Source organism: Mus pahari, chromosome 6 (assembly GCF_900095145.1).
Source record: "Mus pahari chromosome 6, PAHARI_EIJ_v1.1, whole genome shotgun sequence".
Taxonomy (NCBI): domain Eukaryota; kingdom Metazoa; phylum Chordata; class Mammalia; order Rodentia; family Muridae; genus Mus; species Mus pahari.
In genome coordinates, this window is record NC_034595.1 from 103,276,203 (window position 1) to 103,293,038 (window position 16,836).

Genomic DNA, 16,836 nt, shown 5'->3' on the forward strand with positions numbered 1-16,836 from the left:
AGGCCACATTTGGCCCCCCTCTACTCCACCCTGGGTATGGCAGTGTCTTCTTCCCAGTAGAGGCTCTGACCAGCTACCAGGCGACAGTTGTTTACCCATGACCCAGTGGAAAAATGTCTGCTTCCCCATCAGCATCATCAGCATTTGAGGGTGTTGGCTTTGCCTGGGTGTGGTCCACTTGTATCGGGAGTAAAGGGCATCTGTGGTTCTAAATGCAGACTGGTCTGGTCTAAGCTTCCTGCCAGGACACATGGTGATCAACTGGCTCTCCCTAGTTATCCCAGTCTCTGAGCACACAATCTCCCTGGTTCCTCTCACCACTGGGCAGTTGAGGGAGTTTAAGTTCAGGTGGTTACAATGACTTGAACATGTCCCAGGCTAGCAAGGATCCAGGGGCGGGCCATGCAGGTGTTCACCACCTTGAGAGGGTTGCAGCTGCTGTCTGTGGTGCTGAAGTGTATGGCTCTAGTGCTCTCTCTCTCTCTCTCTCTCTCTCTCTCTCTCTCTCTCTCTCTCTCTCTCTCTCTCATCTTCTTTTTGGGATGAGAGTTGGGGCTCTCAGATCTCTTGGGCATGGTCTTGAAGAGCTGGCTGGTCTCTGTTACCCTGGGGTAAGGGAACTGTGGCTATAGGGGTTCCATGTTACTGACAAGTGTGGGAGCTGGAGTCGCCCCTCAGGTCCAGGGAAGAGTCAGTATTCTGAGAAAGCAAGGAGGCCTTGTTAGCATGTTGACTTGGTGATCGATTAGCAGGTGACAAGTTCAGTCTTCTATGAGGGAAACTGAGCTAAGTTTCTGGGAGAGCCTAAGAGTGGGGTGGGGTTGTCCCAGCCAGACTGCAGGAAAGAAGACCTCAGCGACAAGAATTGATTGGTGACATGTCCAACCTCAGCTAATTGATGGAATGTTGCTTAATTGGCAAGAGAATGGCTCAGGGTTCCCCCTCATCTCCTTTCTCTCTCTCCTGCTCTTTCCTTCTTCCCTCTCCCGACTGTCTTTCATAGCTCAGTCTTCATGTCTCCAGCCCTCTCCATCTCTTCTCACACCTGTCTTTGCTTACCTGAAAAATATCTCACTGCAATCACAAGGGTGACAAGTCCCGAACTGGTAATTGTAGTGATGGCGCCAGCCTGCCCGTGCAGACCCCTGTGGGAGAGGACAGGGCTCTGTTGTTCTCTTGCTTCCAAACTGGGCAAACCATTTCCTTCCAGGGACGGTATCTTGCTGGTGGGTATGCTATGACTGTAAACACCCTCATCTCCATATAAATGGGCCATTTTCTGCCTGTACAGACAGGAAACCCAATCCAGTCAATCTTAAGAGCTGCCTGATTTACCTTTTTCTATGGTTGAGGTCGAGTGGCCAGCCTGGAGACAGGCTTGTACCGTGGCTGCCTCCGGAGAGCTGGCCCTCTGTGCATTTGTCCCATCCACGGGTGCAGGGTACAGGGTAGATGGGTCGGCTCCTGTCTGGAACTTTTCTTGGATATTTGGCTTTGGTCATCATGGCCTCTGCCAGGAGTTCTTGGGGCGCAGTGGTATTACATTCCCCCAAATCCACTCTGACCAGCTGACACCTGCCTGGAGCGGTGGATTACCTCATCATCTGCCAGTCACCGCTGCTTGTGCTCCTTGACCAGTGCTTAATGCTGCCCCAGGTCTCTGGCATTCTGGGGTGGGTGTCCTGTGCCCTCACCGCTCCCCTTGTCTTTTCCAGGGGAGCAATGACGAGATGTCAGAAAATGAGGAGGATCTGGAAGAGAAGTCAGAGAGCGAAGGTAGCGACTACTCCCCCACCAAGAAGAAGAAGAAGAAGCTGAAGGAGAAGAAGGAGAAGAAGGCCAAGCGGAAAAAGAGGGATGAGGACGACGATGGTAACGATGACGGAGGCTTGAAGGTAACTGCTGGGGCAGGGCCGGGCCGGTGCACATGCACGCACTGGGATGTCGGACACAGATCACGGGGGGTGGGGAGGGCCTGTGGCCAGAAGGGCTTGCGATAGCAACCGTGCGGTGTCTTGCTGACAAACTGGGGCTGCCCTTGGCAATAGCTCACCCACCCAAGCGTGCAGCTGTTTCCGGAGAGGACGATAGATAGTGTGAACTCAAGTTTGGTGTTGGGAACCTTTTGCTTGGAGCAATCTGGGGAAACGAAACAGCGAATGGGATCTCTGTCACTTGGCATCGGCCGGACAGCCCTGAGTGGCCAGCTCGGCCTGGGTGCTTGGTGCGCTCTGCAGTTCCGCCCACGTGGGTGTTCCTCCAGTCTCTCAGGGAACTTGGAGGTGCGTGCCTGTGGCTGTAAAGATGGGTCTGGCTGTCCTTTGGGCATGGGCATCTTCATCACAAACGAGGAAAGCAAGCCAAGGCATTGCAATTGAACTGAGGCCAACCCCTGGCTTGTGAGGTGTAGGCGGGTGATCCCGTGTCACCAGGAATCGTTTGTGAGCCACAACATGGCATCGTAAACATTAACACAGTCACCGTTGGGCGGCAGAGGGCTACGCGTGATTGAAGGCTGGAGTGCTTGTGGGGAGAATTGCTCTCTTGGGGGTGTCCTGACACCCAGTGTGATCCCATTAGTCACTGGTGGGTGTGCTATGAATCAGCTATGGCTGTAATAGCCATGGGGACAGTTTTGAGAAATTACTGGAGACACCATCGTCTGCTTGCTTCTGTGTTTCTACATGTTTCTCAGGAATGGCTGGCTGGGTGTGTCTGAGGGGGCAGCTTGGCACTGGGAGGGTGTCCCTCGTGAACCTATCTCCGAGGTGTTGTGGAACCAGGTTCCTAAGCCCTCTTGCTTTGCAGGCTGTTTCTGGGACAGAAACAGGGCTGGGTGGCCTTTCACTGCTGGAGCAGAAAGACAGCTCCCAAGAGGGCTTGCGGGGTCAGAGCAGATGGGGCTCTGTGTGGTGTCACCCAAGGCTAAGAACTTTTCTTTCTCTTCCTCCATGGAGGGGGGTCTGTGTGTCCTGGCAGGTCAGGAACTGTGGCCTATAAAGGTGCACAGGGAGAGAGGAAGCTGTCTGGGCCACATGATAACTAACAGTCACTAAAGTATTCATCCTACACGCCTATGCTAATTCTCTGTGAGGCAGAAAGGTGAATGAATTTGTCAGAGCCATGGTTAGAATGGAACACGGGGAGGCTGGAGAGATGGCTCAGTGCATGAGAGCGCTGGCCGCTCTTCCAGAGGACCTGAGTCCAATTTCCAGCACCTGAAGGTGGCTCGGAATTATAACTCTAGTGTTGGGGGGATCTGATGCCCTTTTCTGGACTCCACCGGCACTGGGTACACATGTGGTAGTCAAAGTGTTCATACACATAAAAAGAAGTAAATTAAAAATAACTGGGCATAATAGCAAACACCCTTAGTCCCAGCAGCTGGGAGGCGGAGGCAGGAGGACCTCTCTGAGTTTGAGGCCAGCCTGGTCTACATAGCAAGTTCCAGGACAGCCAGGGCCAACGAACAACAACCACAACAATACAAACAAAAAATACCCCAACCAAATGAGACCTTTCTCTGCCACCAGTCCCGTGGGCCACTGGCTCTCTGACCCTTGTGATGGCCCCATTGAGGTCTTTGAGTTTCCTTAGCAGCACATCTGAGAAGTGGCTGAGGGACTCTCTCAGCTCTGCTCCTCACTGGGCCACTGCCTCAGTCCTGCCTGTCTGTCTGCCTGCCTTCCTGCCTGTCTGTCTGTCTCCAGAGCTTCTCTCTTAGCAGAGTGGCCTGCCCCCCACCCATTTGCTTTCATGCATGATCTTTCCCCAGTCTCAGCTTTAAAGCTCACGGTGTCATCCTGTGAGCTGGAGTCTGAGACATGCCACTGGTGGGGTTGTCGGGACAGGGTGGGTGTGGCTTTCGGTGCCAGGGGTGGATGGGAGCTGTTAGCTTGCAGACCACCCCTTTCTGCCTTTGACCCCACCTCTGGCCATGCCTCTGCAGGAGCCCAAGTCCTCGGGACAGCTCATGGCGGAGTGGGGGCTCGACGACGTGGACTACCTGTTCTCTGAGGATGACTACCACACACTGACCAACTACAAAGCCTTCAGCCAGTTCCTCCGGTGGGCCAGGGGCTGACTGCTGGGTCTGGGTGACCATGAGGGTTGTGCTTATCTGAGGGGAGGCAGAGGGGGACTCTTGAGAGGGGGAAGGACTTCGGGTCAGGACTCCTTCATTTTAACATAGCAGATGGCTGGGCCTACCTCCCTCACAGGCCCCCGATCCTGGGTCCTTCTGTGGGAAATGGCCTGCTGTAGGCCTGTCTCTGGTCTGCAGCCTAAATGAAAACACTCGAGAAGTCAGGAGCATGTTGGGGTGTGCCCTGGCCTCACTTTGTCCTTCCCCTGCCCCTACTGGGGTAGCCAGGATGACTGGACTAGCCATACCTCGCAGGTGTAAGAGAAAGGGGGGTCCTCCCTCACATTCCTATCTCTCTCCCTCCTCCCTCACGTTCCTATCTCTCTCCCTCCTCCCTCACGTTCCTACCTCTCTCCCTCAGGCCGCTTATTGCCAAGAAGAACCCGAAGATCCCCATGTCCAAAATGATGACTGTCCTGGGGGCCAAGTGGCGAGAATTCAGCGCCAACAACCCGTTTAAGGGTAGCTCGGCAGCCGCGGCTGCGGCGGCCGTGGCCGCGGCCGTGGAGACGGTGACCATTGCTCCTCCCTTGGCCATCAGTCCCCAGCAAGTGCCCCAGACTCTGCCCGTACGCAAGGCCAAGACCAAAGAGGGCAAGGGTAAGGCTGTGGGTGACTGGGCACCGGCCCTGTCTGGCAGTTCTGCTCTTCTAGATCCTACAGGGCAGTTAGGGGCCGTCTGTACTGAGGACTCAGTGTTGTACCTGGCCTCGGGCTGACTTCTTTGGGAGTTAACATCTGACCCACTACCCCAACACTGTGGACATGGAGGGAGGGAGGGGTTGTTCTAGCCCTTCCCCCACCCGTACTGTGAACAGGATGGAGCTGTTCCAGCTCTGGACTTATAGAAGTTTAAGGTAGTCTTGGATCCTCTCCTATGAGCACCTCCTGTAGCAGGACCTCTCTGTGTCAAGTCCCTGCAGAGGGATCTCACAGGAGTGTGACTAGGTCTGGAAGGACAGCGAGGAGGCCTAGGTCCAGTCTGACTCAGTGCAGATAGGGCTGGGTGGGGAGGGCAAGCGGGGCCTTCTGTTTAGGAGGGATAGACTGCGGCAGTCTGGGTGGAAGTTCTGGCTTCTGAGAGGCTGGGGACTGCGATCTCCTCCCTTGGGGGCATAACACTGTTTTCTTAGTACTCTGAGGTGGGGCTTAATGGGCTGAGAGGAGACTGGGGACCCCTGTGTCAGTCCACAGAGTTGTGGTGTCTGGGACAGTGCTCAGCCCCATTTCATGCCTCAGAGTGCCTGGTGGGTGAGTGCCATAGGCCAGGTCTTTTCTTGCCCCATCTCTGTGTCCACCCGTCTTCCACAGTCCTTACTTCCCCCTGCCCAGGAGCTACTGCAGAACCGTTGGCTCCCTGAGATGCCTGTTCAGAGCTGAAAAGATTGAAATAGCTTTTCTGTGGCATGCCCCGAGTGCAGCTGGGTCCCCACCACCATGGGGTATAGCCGGAGGAGGCACCATGCTTGGCTCTGGGCTGCTGGGGTGGTTGACAGGGATATCATTCCCTAGGTGGCACATCAGTCACCTTGTAGCCCAGGGGACTAGGAGAGTTGGGAGTGGTAGCTGGTGGACTGGCTTTTGGATCCAGGTGGGCTGGCCCTGCCGATTTGGAAGTCAATGTAGGCATTTGTAAGTGTCCATGGCTCCTCTGGCTATACCAGCATCTGGCCAGCATGGTGGCCAAGACGGGCAGACAGATTCAGGTTTGTCTGTCTCCTCACTTCCTGTGTAACCTAAGCAAGATTAGAAGCTCTCAGTGTTGGTCACAGCAACCCTTGTCACAATGTCCAGGGCCTGGAGTGAGGAAGAAGAACAAAGGCGCCAAAGATTCCAAGAAAAAGGGCAGGGGCAAGAGAGTGGCAGGGCTCAAGTTCCGCTTCGGAGGGATCAGCAAGAGGAAGAAGGGTTCCTCGGTGAGTGTGTGCGTGTGTGTGTGTGTGTGCGTGTGCGCACGCGTGTGCGTGTGTGTGCGTGCATGTGCGTGTGTGCATATGTGTGTGCTTATGTATGTATGTGCATGTGTGTGCATGTATGTGCATGTGTGTGTGGTAGCAGAGTATTCCTTAGTGTGTGTGCTTATGTGTGTGCATATGTGTGTTTATATATGCATATGTGTATATATGTGTGTGCATGAGCATGCATGTGTGTATATATGTACATGTGCATGCATATATGTGCATGTGTGTGCATGTGCATACGTGTATATATATGTGCATGTGCGTGCATATGTGTATGTGGAGAGAAGGGTTCCTTAGTGTGTGCCTGTGTGTGTGTGTGAGACAGAGAGGGATGGGGAGAAGGGTTCCCTCATTGAAGATGCTTGTGTGGGTAAGGCGAGGGTTGTTTTGACTAGACTGTGGGCCACGTTCATTTTTCCCTGAGCTGAGGGAAGCTCTCCACACCTCTCCCAGGCCTTCTGGACCTCAGTTTCCCCATTTATAGGTGTAGACCGGACCCTTCCAAGGACCCATCTAGCCTAGACTCTGGCCAGGTGGCTCCCTCTGGCCAACGGCCCACAGTGGCTCTGTGCAGTAGATGGAGGATCCGCCTGCCCTGCATGGGGTCTCTACCCAGCTGTGCTCCAGGTGGAGCCCTGGAGGGTGGCCTGCTTGACCAGGCTGGCTGCAGCCACGGTTCCTCCTCTAGCCCCAGGTCTCTTCTCATCTCAGTGCACCTACGCAGCTGTCACTTGTCCTCCCAGCTCTGCCGAGGGCAGAGAAGAGGGCCGAAGCTTTGCTCTGTCACTTGGTGGGGGAGAGGCCAGGGCTCAAGGCTGGCTGCTCTGGAAGGAGCATGGCCCCTCCTCTGTATGGAGAAGGAGCATGGCTCTACCCTAGATGAAGTAGTCCAGCTCAGCTCCCAAGAGCCACTGGTCCATCGGGTGTGTCCACTGAGAGACAACTGTGGAGATTCCTTAGGGGAAGGGTTCTTTAGGGTGGCCCTTGAAGGCTGTGTAGGAGTTTGGGGAAGCAGTGTGGAGGAGAACTGTGGAGGTGTCAGAGGTCCTGAGAGCAGGCGTTGGGAGGGGATGGGGCATCCAGGCTGTGCGCTAGCACACATTTCTAGTTGGGTTGCGAGACAGAGTAAAGCCACAGGGAGTCTTCAGAGCCTCCTTGGCCCTGCCTTACCCGAATCACTAGGGCGGGGGCCCTGACTCACAACCCGACCTCCTTCCCTTCAGAGCGAGGAGGATGAACGGGAGGACTCAGATTTGGACAATGCCAGCATCCACAGCTCTTCTGTGCGTTCTGAGTGCTCTGCAGCTCTGGGCAAGAAGAACAAGAGGCGGCGCAAGAAGAAGAGGAGTAGGACCTCTCGGGGGCGGGGCCTTTTCCGTGGTGGGAGGCGGGGCCTTTTCCATGAATGGGGGTGCAGAGAATGGGGGAAGGGCAACCTTATGTCCCAGCCTCTCCCAACCTTGTGCTCTCTCAACCACCCTTCTCTACTTCTGTCTTAGGGAGGAAGAAATAAGAAAGCCAGGGTTTCTTAATGCTAGATCCTAGCAGAGGGGGAGTGGACCAGGCACTTCAGCTCACCCTCCATCAGTTACACAGGGAGCTAGACCCACCAAATACCCACCCTCCCTCCTCTTTCCCCCTCTCTCTTGACTTTTGAGACAGAATCTCACTACATAGTTCTAGCTGGTCTAGAACTTGGTATGTAGATTGGGCTGGCTTGTAACTCCTAGAGATGCCCCTGCCTTTGCCTCCTGTGTTCTGGGATTAAAGGTGTGCCCTCTCTGCTTTTCTTCCTCCATGCACACTGGCTTTCTGTCCTCCCTCTCCGCTCTCTCCCCTCCCCTCCCTCCGTCCCTCCCTTCCTCCCCTAATCTCTGTCTACCCTTCACAATTCACAGCCACCCCCAATATTTCTTTACTCTTCGGTCTATCTATCCATCCACTTGAGATAATTTAAAAGCCTATCATGTGCCAGTCTAGTCGGGGTAGTGGGAATGGTCATGTGCGGCAGACCTCCGCTATTACCCCTTCTCCCATCCTAGTTGACGATGGTGATGGCTATGAGACGGACCATCAGGACTACTGTGAGGTGTGCCAGCAGGGAGGCGAGATCATTCTCTGTGACACCTGCCCGAGGGCGTATCACCTGGTCTGCCTGGACCCGGAGCTGGAGAAGGCTCCAGAGGGCAAGTGGAGCTGCCCACACTGTGTAAGCCGTGGCTGAGGTCCGGACTAGGGTTGGCAGGCCATCCATCGCTTGGGGACAGGGCTCAAGGTACCTCCACCTGCACTCCTCCCTACAGGAGAAGGAGGGGATCCAGTGGGAGCCGAAGGATGATGATGAAGAGGAGGAGGAGGGCGGCTGCGAGGAGGAGGAGGATGACCACATGGAGTTCTGCCGCGCGTGCAAGGACGGTGGCGAGCTCCTGTGCTGTGATGCCTGTCCTTCTTCCTACCACTTGCACTGCCTCAACCCGCCGCTGCCCGAGATCCCGAACGGCGAATGGCTCTGCCCGCGCTGTACAGTGAGTGTTCTACCTCCCGCCCCTGACGCCCCCTGACGCCCCCTGGCGCCACGCCCACCCGGCCCTGAGCCCGCCTTCGCTGACTCAGGCCACGCCCCCAACAAACTCAAAACCACAGAAGACCACGCCCACTGCCTCACCCTGCCTGCTCTCTCCTGAATCCCCTTAAGACTGTTTATTGAGAATTTATTATTCCGTGCTAAGAACCTCATTCACATCGCATTCCTACTGGGAGCTGAACCCAGGAGGCCTCCCGTTGAGCTATAACTCCATCCCTTAATTGACTTTCGAGAATTATTTTTAGGGCTGCTTGGGAATGGAACCCAGGGCCTATATACCAGGCACACTCTCACCAGAATTCCTCTTCAGCTGGAGTATGAGGCTCAGGAGGACACAGTAGCTTGCCCGAGCCCGTGCCACAGCAGAACTTTCTACTTGGATTTGGGTCCCTGAGTCACCCTGGGCATGGTGTCCCTAGGCTTTGACAGAGTGGTGGCCCCACAGTCTGGAGCCTCAGTTTATGAAGGCAGAGAACAACATTCTCTCCTCATCCCTTGGCTCTGGGCACCGTAGGCAGCTGAAGGTCCCGTGTGTGGGCTTGCTCTGTCTCCCAGTGCTGGGTACCCTATCCCGTAGGTTCTGGGCTGTCCCGCAGCTTCCCCGTCTTGTGTATGCATCTGGGCTCTGCCGTGTGTTGGCTTCATATGTGTGCCAGTGTATCTGTGTCCTTGGTGGTGTAGGGGATGGACAGGCCCCTTTGATGGGCGTACCCTTCACAGCTTTCCTGAGAATGGGGTATCATTTCCTGATTTTTCGATTCCTCCCTGCAGGAGGCGAGGCTGGGTGGGCTAAGGCCTAGGAAATGGGTTCCTCTACACCCCTCAAGTCCAAGAGAATCGCCCTGCCTTCCCGTCTTGCCTCTTCCTCCTTGCACTTTGCCCTCAGAGGCCAGAGTATGGTTGCTTCTGGAAGGTGTGGTGTGCACAGCATGTTTGTTCACACCGGTATGTGGTGGGCATCACATGCTTGTTCACACCGGTGCTCTGATGCCAATGGTCCTCTGAGGCTGAGGGGAAGAGGCCAGGCAAGGAGACAGGCAGAAGGGGTGTGTACTCAGGTACACAGAAGGTCGGCAGCTGGCACACCGAGACCTGACCTCCGCTACAGAACCGTCTCCCTAAATCTACCATCTTCCCTCAGTCCAGCTTGGCCTGCCTCAGAACTGTGCTTGTGAGGGACATGACCACCCCAGGCCATCTTGGGGTGGCCCAGAGCGCTGGTGCCAAGGTGTGACTGTTGGTTGCTCTGAGCTGCCAGGCACCACTTCCGGGAGTCCCATGGTCCTCGGGGCCTGTGTGGGGGCTGAGGGAAATGACTTTCCTGCCCCAGAAAGCTCAGATGCATAGGTTGCATGGAGCCCTGCTGGGTGAAGGAGGTGGTCAGGGCTGCAGTGTCCATGCGGGTCAGGCAGGTCTCCCGTCCTGTGGGTGCTCGCATGTCAGGATATGAGGTGATTGTTCCTGGGTTCAGGCAGGGCATGAGGCCAATCATGGCTGTATGGATGGGTTTGTCTCCTTGCTCTGCTGTTCAGGTTGAGTGGATCTTACTGTCTCCTTCTGTCACAGGTGTGTAGAGGGCTCATGCACCCTGGTTTAACTTGCCAGGTGCTGAGGAAGGTCGTTGTCAAGTACAAAGGGCCCACCTGGACCCGCAAACTCTGTCGTAGGTCATCTCTTGATACATAGCAATGTGTGGGTTCCCGAGGAAGGGACCAGTACCACAGAGTCCCCATGATACTGTTTTGGCTTGGGACCCTGTGTAACAAGTCTAGTGTCATAGGAGTTTCAGCCCTGTGACTTAACCCTGAACATGGTGGCCATCCTCTGTTCACAGTGTCCCCCGCTGAAGGGCAAAGTTCAGCGGATCCTACACTGGAGGTGGACGGAACCCCCGGCTCCATTTGTGGTGGGTCTGCCAGGACCAGAGGTGGAGCCAGGCATGCCCCCGCCCAGGCCTCTGGAGGGCATTCCTGAGAGAGAGTTCTTTGTCAAGTGGGCTGGTCTCTCCTACTGGCACTGCTCCTGGGTGAAGGAGCTACAGGTGACACCCTGGGGCCCCATGGTTATGTTTGTCCTGGTGTGAGCCTGGGGTTCCCTCAGGCATGGGTGGGAGCTGGGACTAGCAGGGGCTGAAAGGCTGGTCTGGGAACTGGGGTGAGCAGCCGATCTCCCACACTCTGTGAGTAGTTGGAGCTGTACCACACCGTGATGTATCGCAACTACCAAAGAAAGAATGACATGGACGAACCGCCGCCCTTTGATTACGGCTCTGGTGATGAGGATGGTAAGAGTGAGAAAAGGAAGAACAAGGACCCTCTCTACGCCAAGATGGAGGAACGCTTCTACCGCTACGGCATCAAGCCCGAGTGGATGATGGTCCACCGCATCCTGAACCACAGGTGAGGGTGTTGGGTAACACCTGCCGGGTGAGGGCCGACCAGGCTTGCCTTTCAGAGCCAGGAGTGGGTTCAGTGGGGCAGGAGCCGGGTAAGGACATCTCACTGCAGGGGATGTGGCTGCCCAGCCAGGAGGGTCGTGCCCCTGCACAGGGGACCCGTCAACTCAACATTCTCACTCACAGTAGGACAGTGCCACAGACACACACAGTAGGACAGTGCCACAGATACACACAGTAGGGCAGTCCCACAGACACACACAGTAGGACAGTGCCACAGGCACACACAGTAGGACAGTGCCACAGACACACACAGTAGGACAGTCCCACAGACACAGTAGGATAGTGCCACAGACACACACAGTAGGACAGTCCCACAGACACACACAGTAGGATAGTCCCACAGACACACACAGTAGGACAGTCCCACACACGTGAAGGGAAACACGCTGAGCTGTCTGTGAGCTTACACGAAGTGGGATCTCGGTAGGGTGGGGCCTGTGTGGTGCCAGTCTCCATCCCGGTTAGGGACTGAGGTCAGCGGGATGATTCTGGGAGCCAAGCAGGTCCAAGAAAGGATTAGTGTTAGTGAGTTGTTATAGTCCCAAGAGACACACACAAGAATATACTCAGCATGGGGTGGGCATGGCGGTGCACACCTCTGATCCCAGTACTTGGGATGCACTTGGGATGCGGAGGCAGACTGATCTCTGGGAGTTCAAGAGCAACCTGGTCTACACAGCAAGCTCCGGGACAACCCTGGGCCACACAGAGAACTCTTGTCACAAAGCTCTCTCTCTCTCTCTCTCTCTCTCTCTCTCTCTCTCTCTCTCTCTCTCTCTAGCACTGGTTGCTCTTGCAGAGAGCCTGGTTTAGGTTCTCAGCACCCACATGGCCGCTCACTACCTCCTGTAATTCTGGTTCCACTGGCTTCTGTGGGCACCAGGGACATATATGGTACACATACATGCATACAGGCATACAGGCATACAGGCATACACGTTTTGTTTTTTGAGACAAGGTCTTGCTATGCAGCCTTGACTGGCTTGGAACTTCCTATATAGAGCAGGAATGACCTTAAACTCAGAGATCTGCCTGTCTCTGCCTCCTGAGTGCTGGGATTGAAGGCTGCATGAGCATGCCCAGACCCCCCCCATCTTAAAATAATAATAATAATAATAATAATGATAATAATAATAAATTTCAGCAAGGCTGAGTCACCTGCCTGAAGTCACACAGCTGAGGCTACAGGGTTGGGAACTAGACCCAGTGTCTTTTGGTAGCACTAGTGTTTTCTTGCCCAGAGTCCCCAGTCTCTGTGGCACCTCTTCCCTGAAGTCTGCCATTCCCAGGTACTTAGAACAGCCAGGGCAGGAAGGCCCAGCAGGAGGGCATCGGCAGGAGGAGCTTGCTCCCAAGCTGTGGGCAGTGCGAGCCTCTGCTGATTTCTGGGCGCAGGTGCTGGACGGCAGGTGGCCGCTGCCAGCCGGCCTTGGGGAGGTCATGAGTACCTGCCACAGGGGCGGCTTGCTCTTGCAACTCTGAACTTTTCCAGCTTGAGATGGGCGGCCTACCCACTCTGTCCCTGACTGCGGTCCTGTCAGACATTGCTGGGCGGGCAGAGGTTAAGAGCCTGTGTAGACGACACGGACTTCTGAGCTGGTCCTCATGTAACAAGGGTTTGCTAAAGCCTTGCCGGAGGGGTTTGTGGGGAAGTGTCTCTTATTGAAACATCCTTCCCATTTCCAGACTCCAGATGGTACCTGAGCTGCACCTTAGATTGACTGCCTCCCCCCGTCTCTTTTATTAAAATGCACGCTAAAGCAAAAAGGACAATTTCCTCTGTACCCCCAAAGAGGAGCGGGTGAATCTCCCAGAGTGTGCATAACAACCAATTATTCAGTGAAAATAAGCCAGCGGTTTCCATGGTGACTGGGAAGTGGCCTTGCTGTTCTTGCTTCCCGGGCCACCTGCAGTCACAGCTCCTCCATCCATTTGCTGTCACCCTGGCCAGTCGGGGGTTCCCCAGCTCCCTGGTTTTGCGGGGCTCTCCTGGCTGAGCAGATTGAGCAGGAGCCCTTGAGGACTCTTCCAGTGGCCACTGTGGGACTCGTGACCCCGGGGATCTTTAGATGAGTCTGGCCCACCCACAGGGATTGCTTCTTTCTTAGTTTGTAGGGAAGGACCCTCATCTCGGATGGATACTGCAAAGCTTTGACTTTATGTTAGAACGTGAAGTTTCTGGGCAGGGAAGAGATTCGTGGTGTCATTTCCTGTGTTGGTATCACGTAGCAGGGTAGCCTCACCCCTGCACCAGAGGCTGGAAAGGACACTGGCCGCCGCTTCTTAGCGCTCCGTTAGCACAGTCTCACACTGTCTGACTTGCTGTCTCTATCATGGTCTCCACACCCTCATCTCTCCCTGCAAGCCCAGTGGCACTGGCGAGCTACTAAACCTCTCTAGAGTTCTTACGGTGGTGCCCGTTGTCCTGGTTGGGCCCGGAATACTAGGAGACCATGGGTGTGAGTGGATGTGCGTTTCATGTGGGGTCCTGCCTGGGACCTATTTGCGAGCCTCTCCCATCCCGTGCCTCCTGTGTTGCAGCTTTGACAAGAAGGGGGACATACATTACCTGATCAAGTGGAAGGACCTGCCCTATGACCAGTGCACTTGGGAGATTGATGAGATCGACATTCCCTACTATGACAACCTGAAGCAGGCCTACTGGGGCCACAGGTGTGCCCTGTGCTGGCAGCCAGGGTGTGGGTGGGGCTCCCGCTCGCTCTCTTGGGCTGAGTTTTGCTCATCTGTATCTGACGCTTCCCCTCAGGGAGCTGATGCTGGGGGAAGATGCCAGGCTGCCCAAGCGGCTGGTGAAGAAGGGCAAGAAGCTGAAGGACGATAAACAAGAGAAGCCACCCGATACACCCATTGTGGACGTGAGTGGAGACAGAGTGGAGGCAGTGGTGTGGCATTAGCAGGCCGGTCACCCTACCCATGGCAGTAGAGGCAGGGTCTTTTCTCAAGGACCCTTCCTCAGGCCCTCATGGCTAGACATTGTCAGCCAGAGCGAGGCTGGATGGGCCAGTGGGAAGAGCGTACTGGTCTGGAACTTAGAGATTTGCCTGACTCTGCCCCTTGAGTTCTGGGATTAAAGACATGTGCCACCATGCAGGACCCCTGGGCATGTTTTAAGAAAGGCTAGAGGTGCGGCTCAGTTTGTAGATTGCCTGCCCTTGGTTTCAATTGTTCATCTTGACCTTTTTGACTCAAACCGATTGTGGTGGTTCATGCCTTTGACCCCAGCACTTAGAAGTTGGAGGCCGAGCCGGGCGGTGGTGGCGCACGCCTTTAATCCCAGCACTTGGGAGGCAGAGACAGGCGGATTTCTGAGTTCGAGGCTAGCCTGGTCTACAAAGTGGTTCCAGGACAGCCAGGGCTATACAGAGAAACCCTGTCTCGAAAAACCAAAAAAAAAAAAAAAAAAAAAAAGTTGGAGGCCGAAGAACCAGACCTTCAGGGTTATCTTTGGCTACATAGTTGTTTGAAGCCACCCTGAACTACAGGCAACTTACCTCAAAAACAAACAACTAAGCAACAACAACCAAAACCTCCAAAGACCAGGGTCCATGGTGGGGACACGGTCCGTTGGGAGGACCTTATTGGGGAAGTGACCTGGAGATAGGGGACAAAAGGGGGCACAGTGATATTTGAGTGAATGAGCCAGGCCTTTGCGGGCGTTAAGGTGTGGACCCAGGAAGCGTTTCTTGGAAGGAGAGACATTCTAGGTGACACCTTGAGCACAGTGAGGCTAGTGGAGCAGGAAGGGCTTTTAGACAGACAGAACCGTGCCTGCAAAGGCCTGGAGGCTTGACTCTGGTGGCCCAGGATTCAGGCTGTGTCTGATTCTTGAACCCCCCTACCCCAGCCCACAGTCAAGTTCGACAAGCAGCCGTGGTACATCGACGCCACAGGAGGCACGCTGCACCCTTACCAGCTGGAGGGCCTTAACTGGTTACGCTTCTCCTGGGCCCAGGGCACCGACACTATCCTGGCTGACGAGATGGGTTTGGGGAAGACAGTACAGACCATTGTGTTTCTCTATTCTCTGTACAAGGAGGTGGGCAGACAGGAGGGCAAGTGGGGCTGGGTGGGCGGGGTTCCGAGAGGGCGGGGTTCTGAGAGGGCAGGTCTGGGTGGGCGGGGTTCCGAGAGGGCGGGGTCTGGGTGGGCTGGGGGGGGGTGCTAGACAGGCAGGGGCTGGGCGTCATCCACTGGCAGCCAGCTTCACCCCCTCAGGTTCTCTCTGCAGGGCCACTCCAAGGGGCCTTACCTGGTCAGTGCGCCCCTGTCCACCATCATCAACTGGGAACGGGAGTTTGAGATGTGGGCGCCTGACTTTTATGTGGTCACCTACACGGGGGACAAGGAGAGCCGCTCTGTGATCCGTGAGAACGAGTTTTCCTTTGAGGACAACGCCATTCGCGGTGGGAAGAAAGTATTCCGCATGAAGGTGAGTGCTGTCTTCACCCAGGAGGCTCTGGGGCTGCTGAGCCCTGTGGTGGTGTCCATATTCCTGGGCCAATGCCACAATTGTTCTTTACTGATGTGATGGTGCGTCATTGGCCGAGGCTAAATCTCCACAGAGCTGGGGGCCAGCTCTTCAGCCAGGCTCACCGTGAGGCCCCAGGAGGCATCCATCTGCCTCTTCCAGCTTCCGGTGTCTGAGAACTGTATGGCTTAATACACTCCTCTGCCCCTGCCTCTGTTACCTCACGGTGGAGTGAGAGCCACCATGGTTTAGCCGAATACTCTTACCTGCCAAAAAACAAAACAAAACAAAACAAAAAGCCAGATGGATATGAATCTTGGAGAGGTGCTATTTATCCCAGAAGGGCCAGGAGTTAGTAAATACTGGGTGTGGTGTCTTGATGTCCTCACTGATCTTTGCCCACCTCCCCCCCCCCCCCCCCCCGAGGGTCTTGTCATAGGGCAGTCTGTGACCCAGCAGCTCCTGGGAGCAGGGAGATGTCAGTCTGCACTTGTAAAATACCCCATGCTCAGTGAGGTGACTCAGTTGGTAGAAGAGCTTGCTGCACCGTGCACGCCTGAGCATATGAGTTTCGTCCTTGGTCTCATAAAAAAAAAGCCCGATGTGGGCTGCATGTCTGCGATCCCAGCATTCCCAGGACAAGATGGGAGCAAAGGCAGAGTCATTGGGCTTAGAACCTTGCAGGCCCCCTTCAAGGCTTAGGCTCAGGGCTATGTGTAGAATGGAGAGTGGGGGGTGGGGGGAGGGGGGAGGCAGGAAGACTCTTAAGAGCCAGAGGTGACTTTAAGCCAACAGCAGTTTCTAGATACAACAGGGCAGATACATAAATGAACTCTCCTCCGAGACCATGGCAGCACAGAGGAGAAGTGGGCACAAAGTTCCACCCCTGGACAGGAAGATATTTGCTGCCGGGAGAGAGAAGGCCAGTTTTCTCCAATGGAGTGACACCAGGCGTACAATTCAGGCTGCAGGCTGGGCCTCCTGATTAGGAATCCTTGGCCACAAACAACACAGGGCCCACGTTTGTTTGTTTTTAATTGAGATCGAGAGAACGTGAAATTGAGCACATAGAGTGGTGGGGGAGGATCTGGGGGATGGGGAGGAATATGACTCAAATGTATCATGTGAGGTTGTCCAAGAATAAGAGATCATTTAAAAAAGTTGCAGGCTACCTAGCCTGGTGTACATGGCACAGCAGGA

General features: G+C 55.1%; 1 protein-coding gene across 5 annotated transcripts in view; it reads left to right on the plus strand.

Moving 5' to 3' along the window:
- The window catches only part of Chd5 (chromodomain helicase DNA binding protein 5), a 51,320-nt gene that overhangs the window by 13,893 nt on the left and 20,591 nt on the right, over nt 1-16,836 (plus strand). For all 5 annotated transcript variants that reach the window (XM_021200001.1, XM_029539846.1, XM_029539847.1 and 2 more), the window contains exons 3-15: nt 1,716-1,895; nt 3,950-4,068; nt 4,506-4,744; nt 5,939-6,060; nt 7,329-7,452; nt 8,148-8,314; nt 8,409-8,630; nt 10,524-10,730; nt 10,877-11,088; nt 13,689-13,820; nt 13,915-14,023; nt 15,013-15,204; nt 15,397-15,597. In XM_021200001.1, coding sequence (XP_021055660.1) covers nt 1,716-1,895; nt 3,950-4,068; nt 4,506-4,744; nt 5,939-6,060; nt 7,329-7,452; nt 8,148-8,314; nt 8,409-8,630; nt 10,524-10,730; nt 10,877-11,088; nt 13,689-13,820; nt 13,915-14,023; nt 15,013-15,204; nt 15,397-15,597 — 2,226 coding nt within the window. The remainder of the gene's footprint in view (nt 1-1,715; nt 1,896-3,949; nt 4,069-4,505; nt 4,745-5,938; nt 6,061-7,328; nt 7,453-8,147; nt 8,315-8,408; nt 8,631-10,523; nt 10,731-10,876; nt 11,089-13,688; nt 13,821-13,914; nt 14,024-15,012; nt 15,205-15,396; nt 15,598-16,836) is intronic.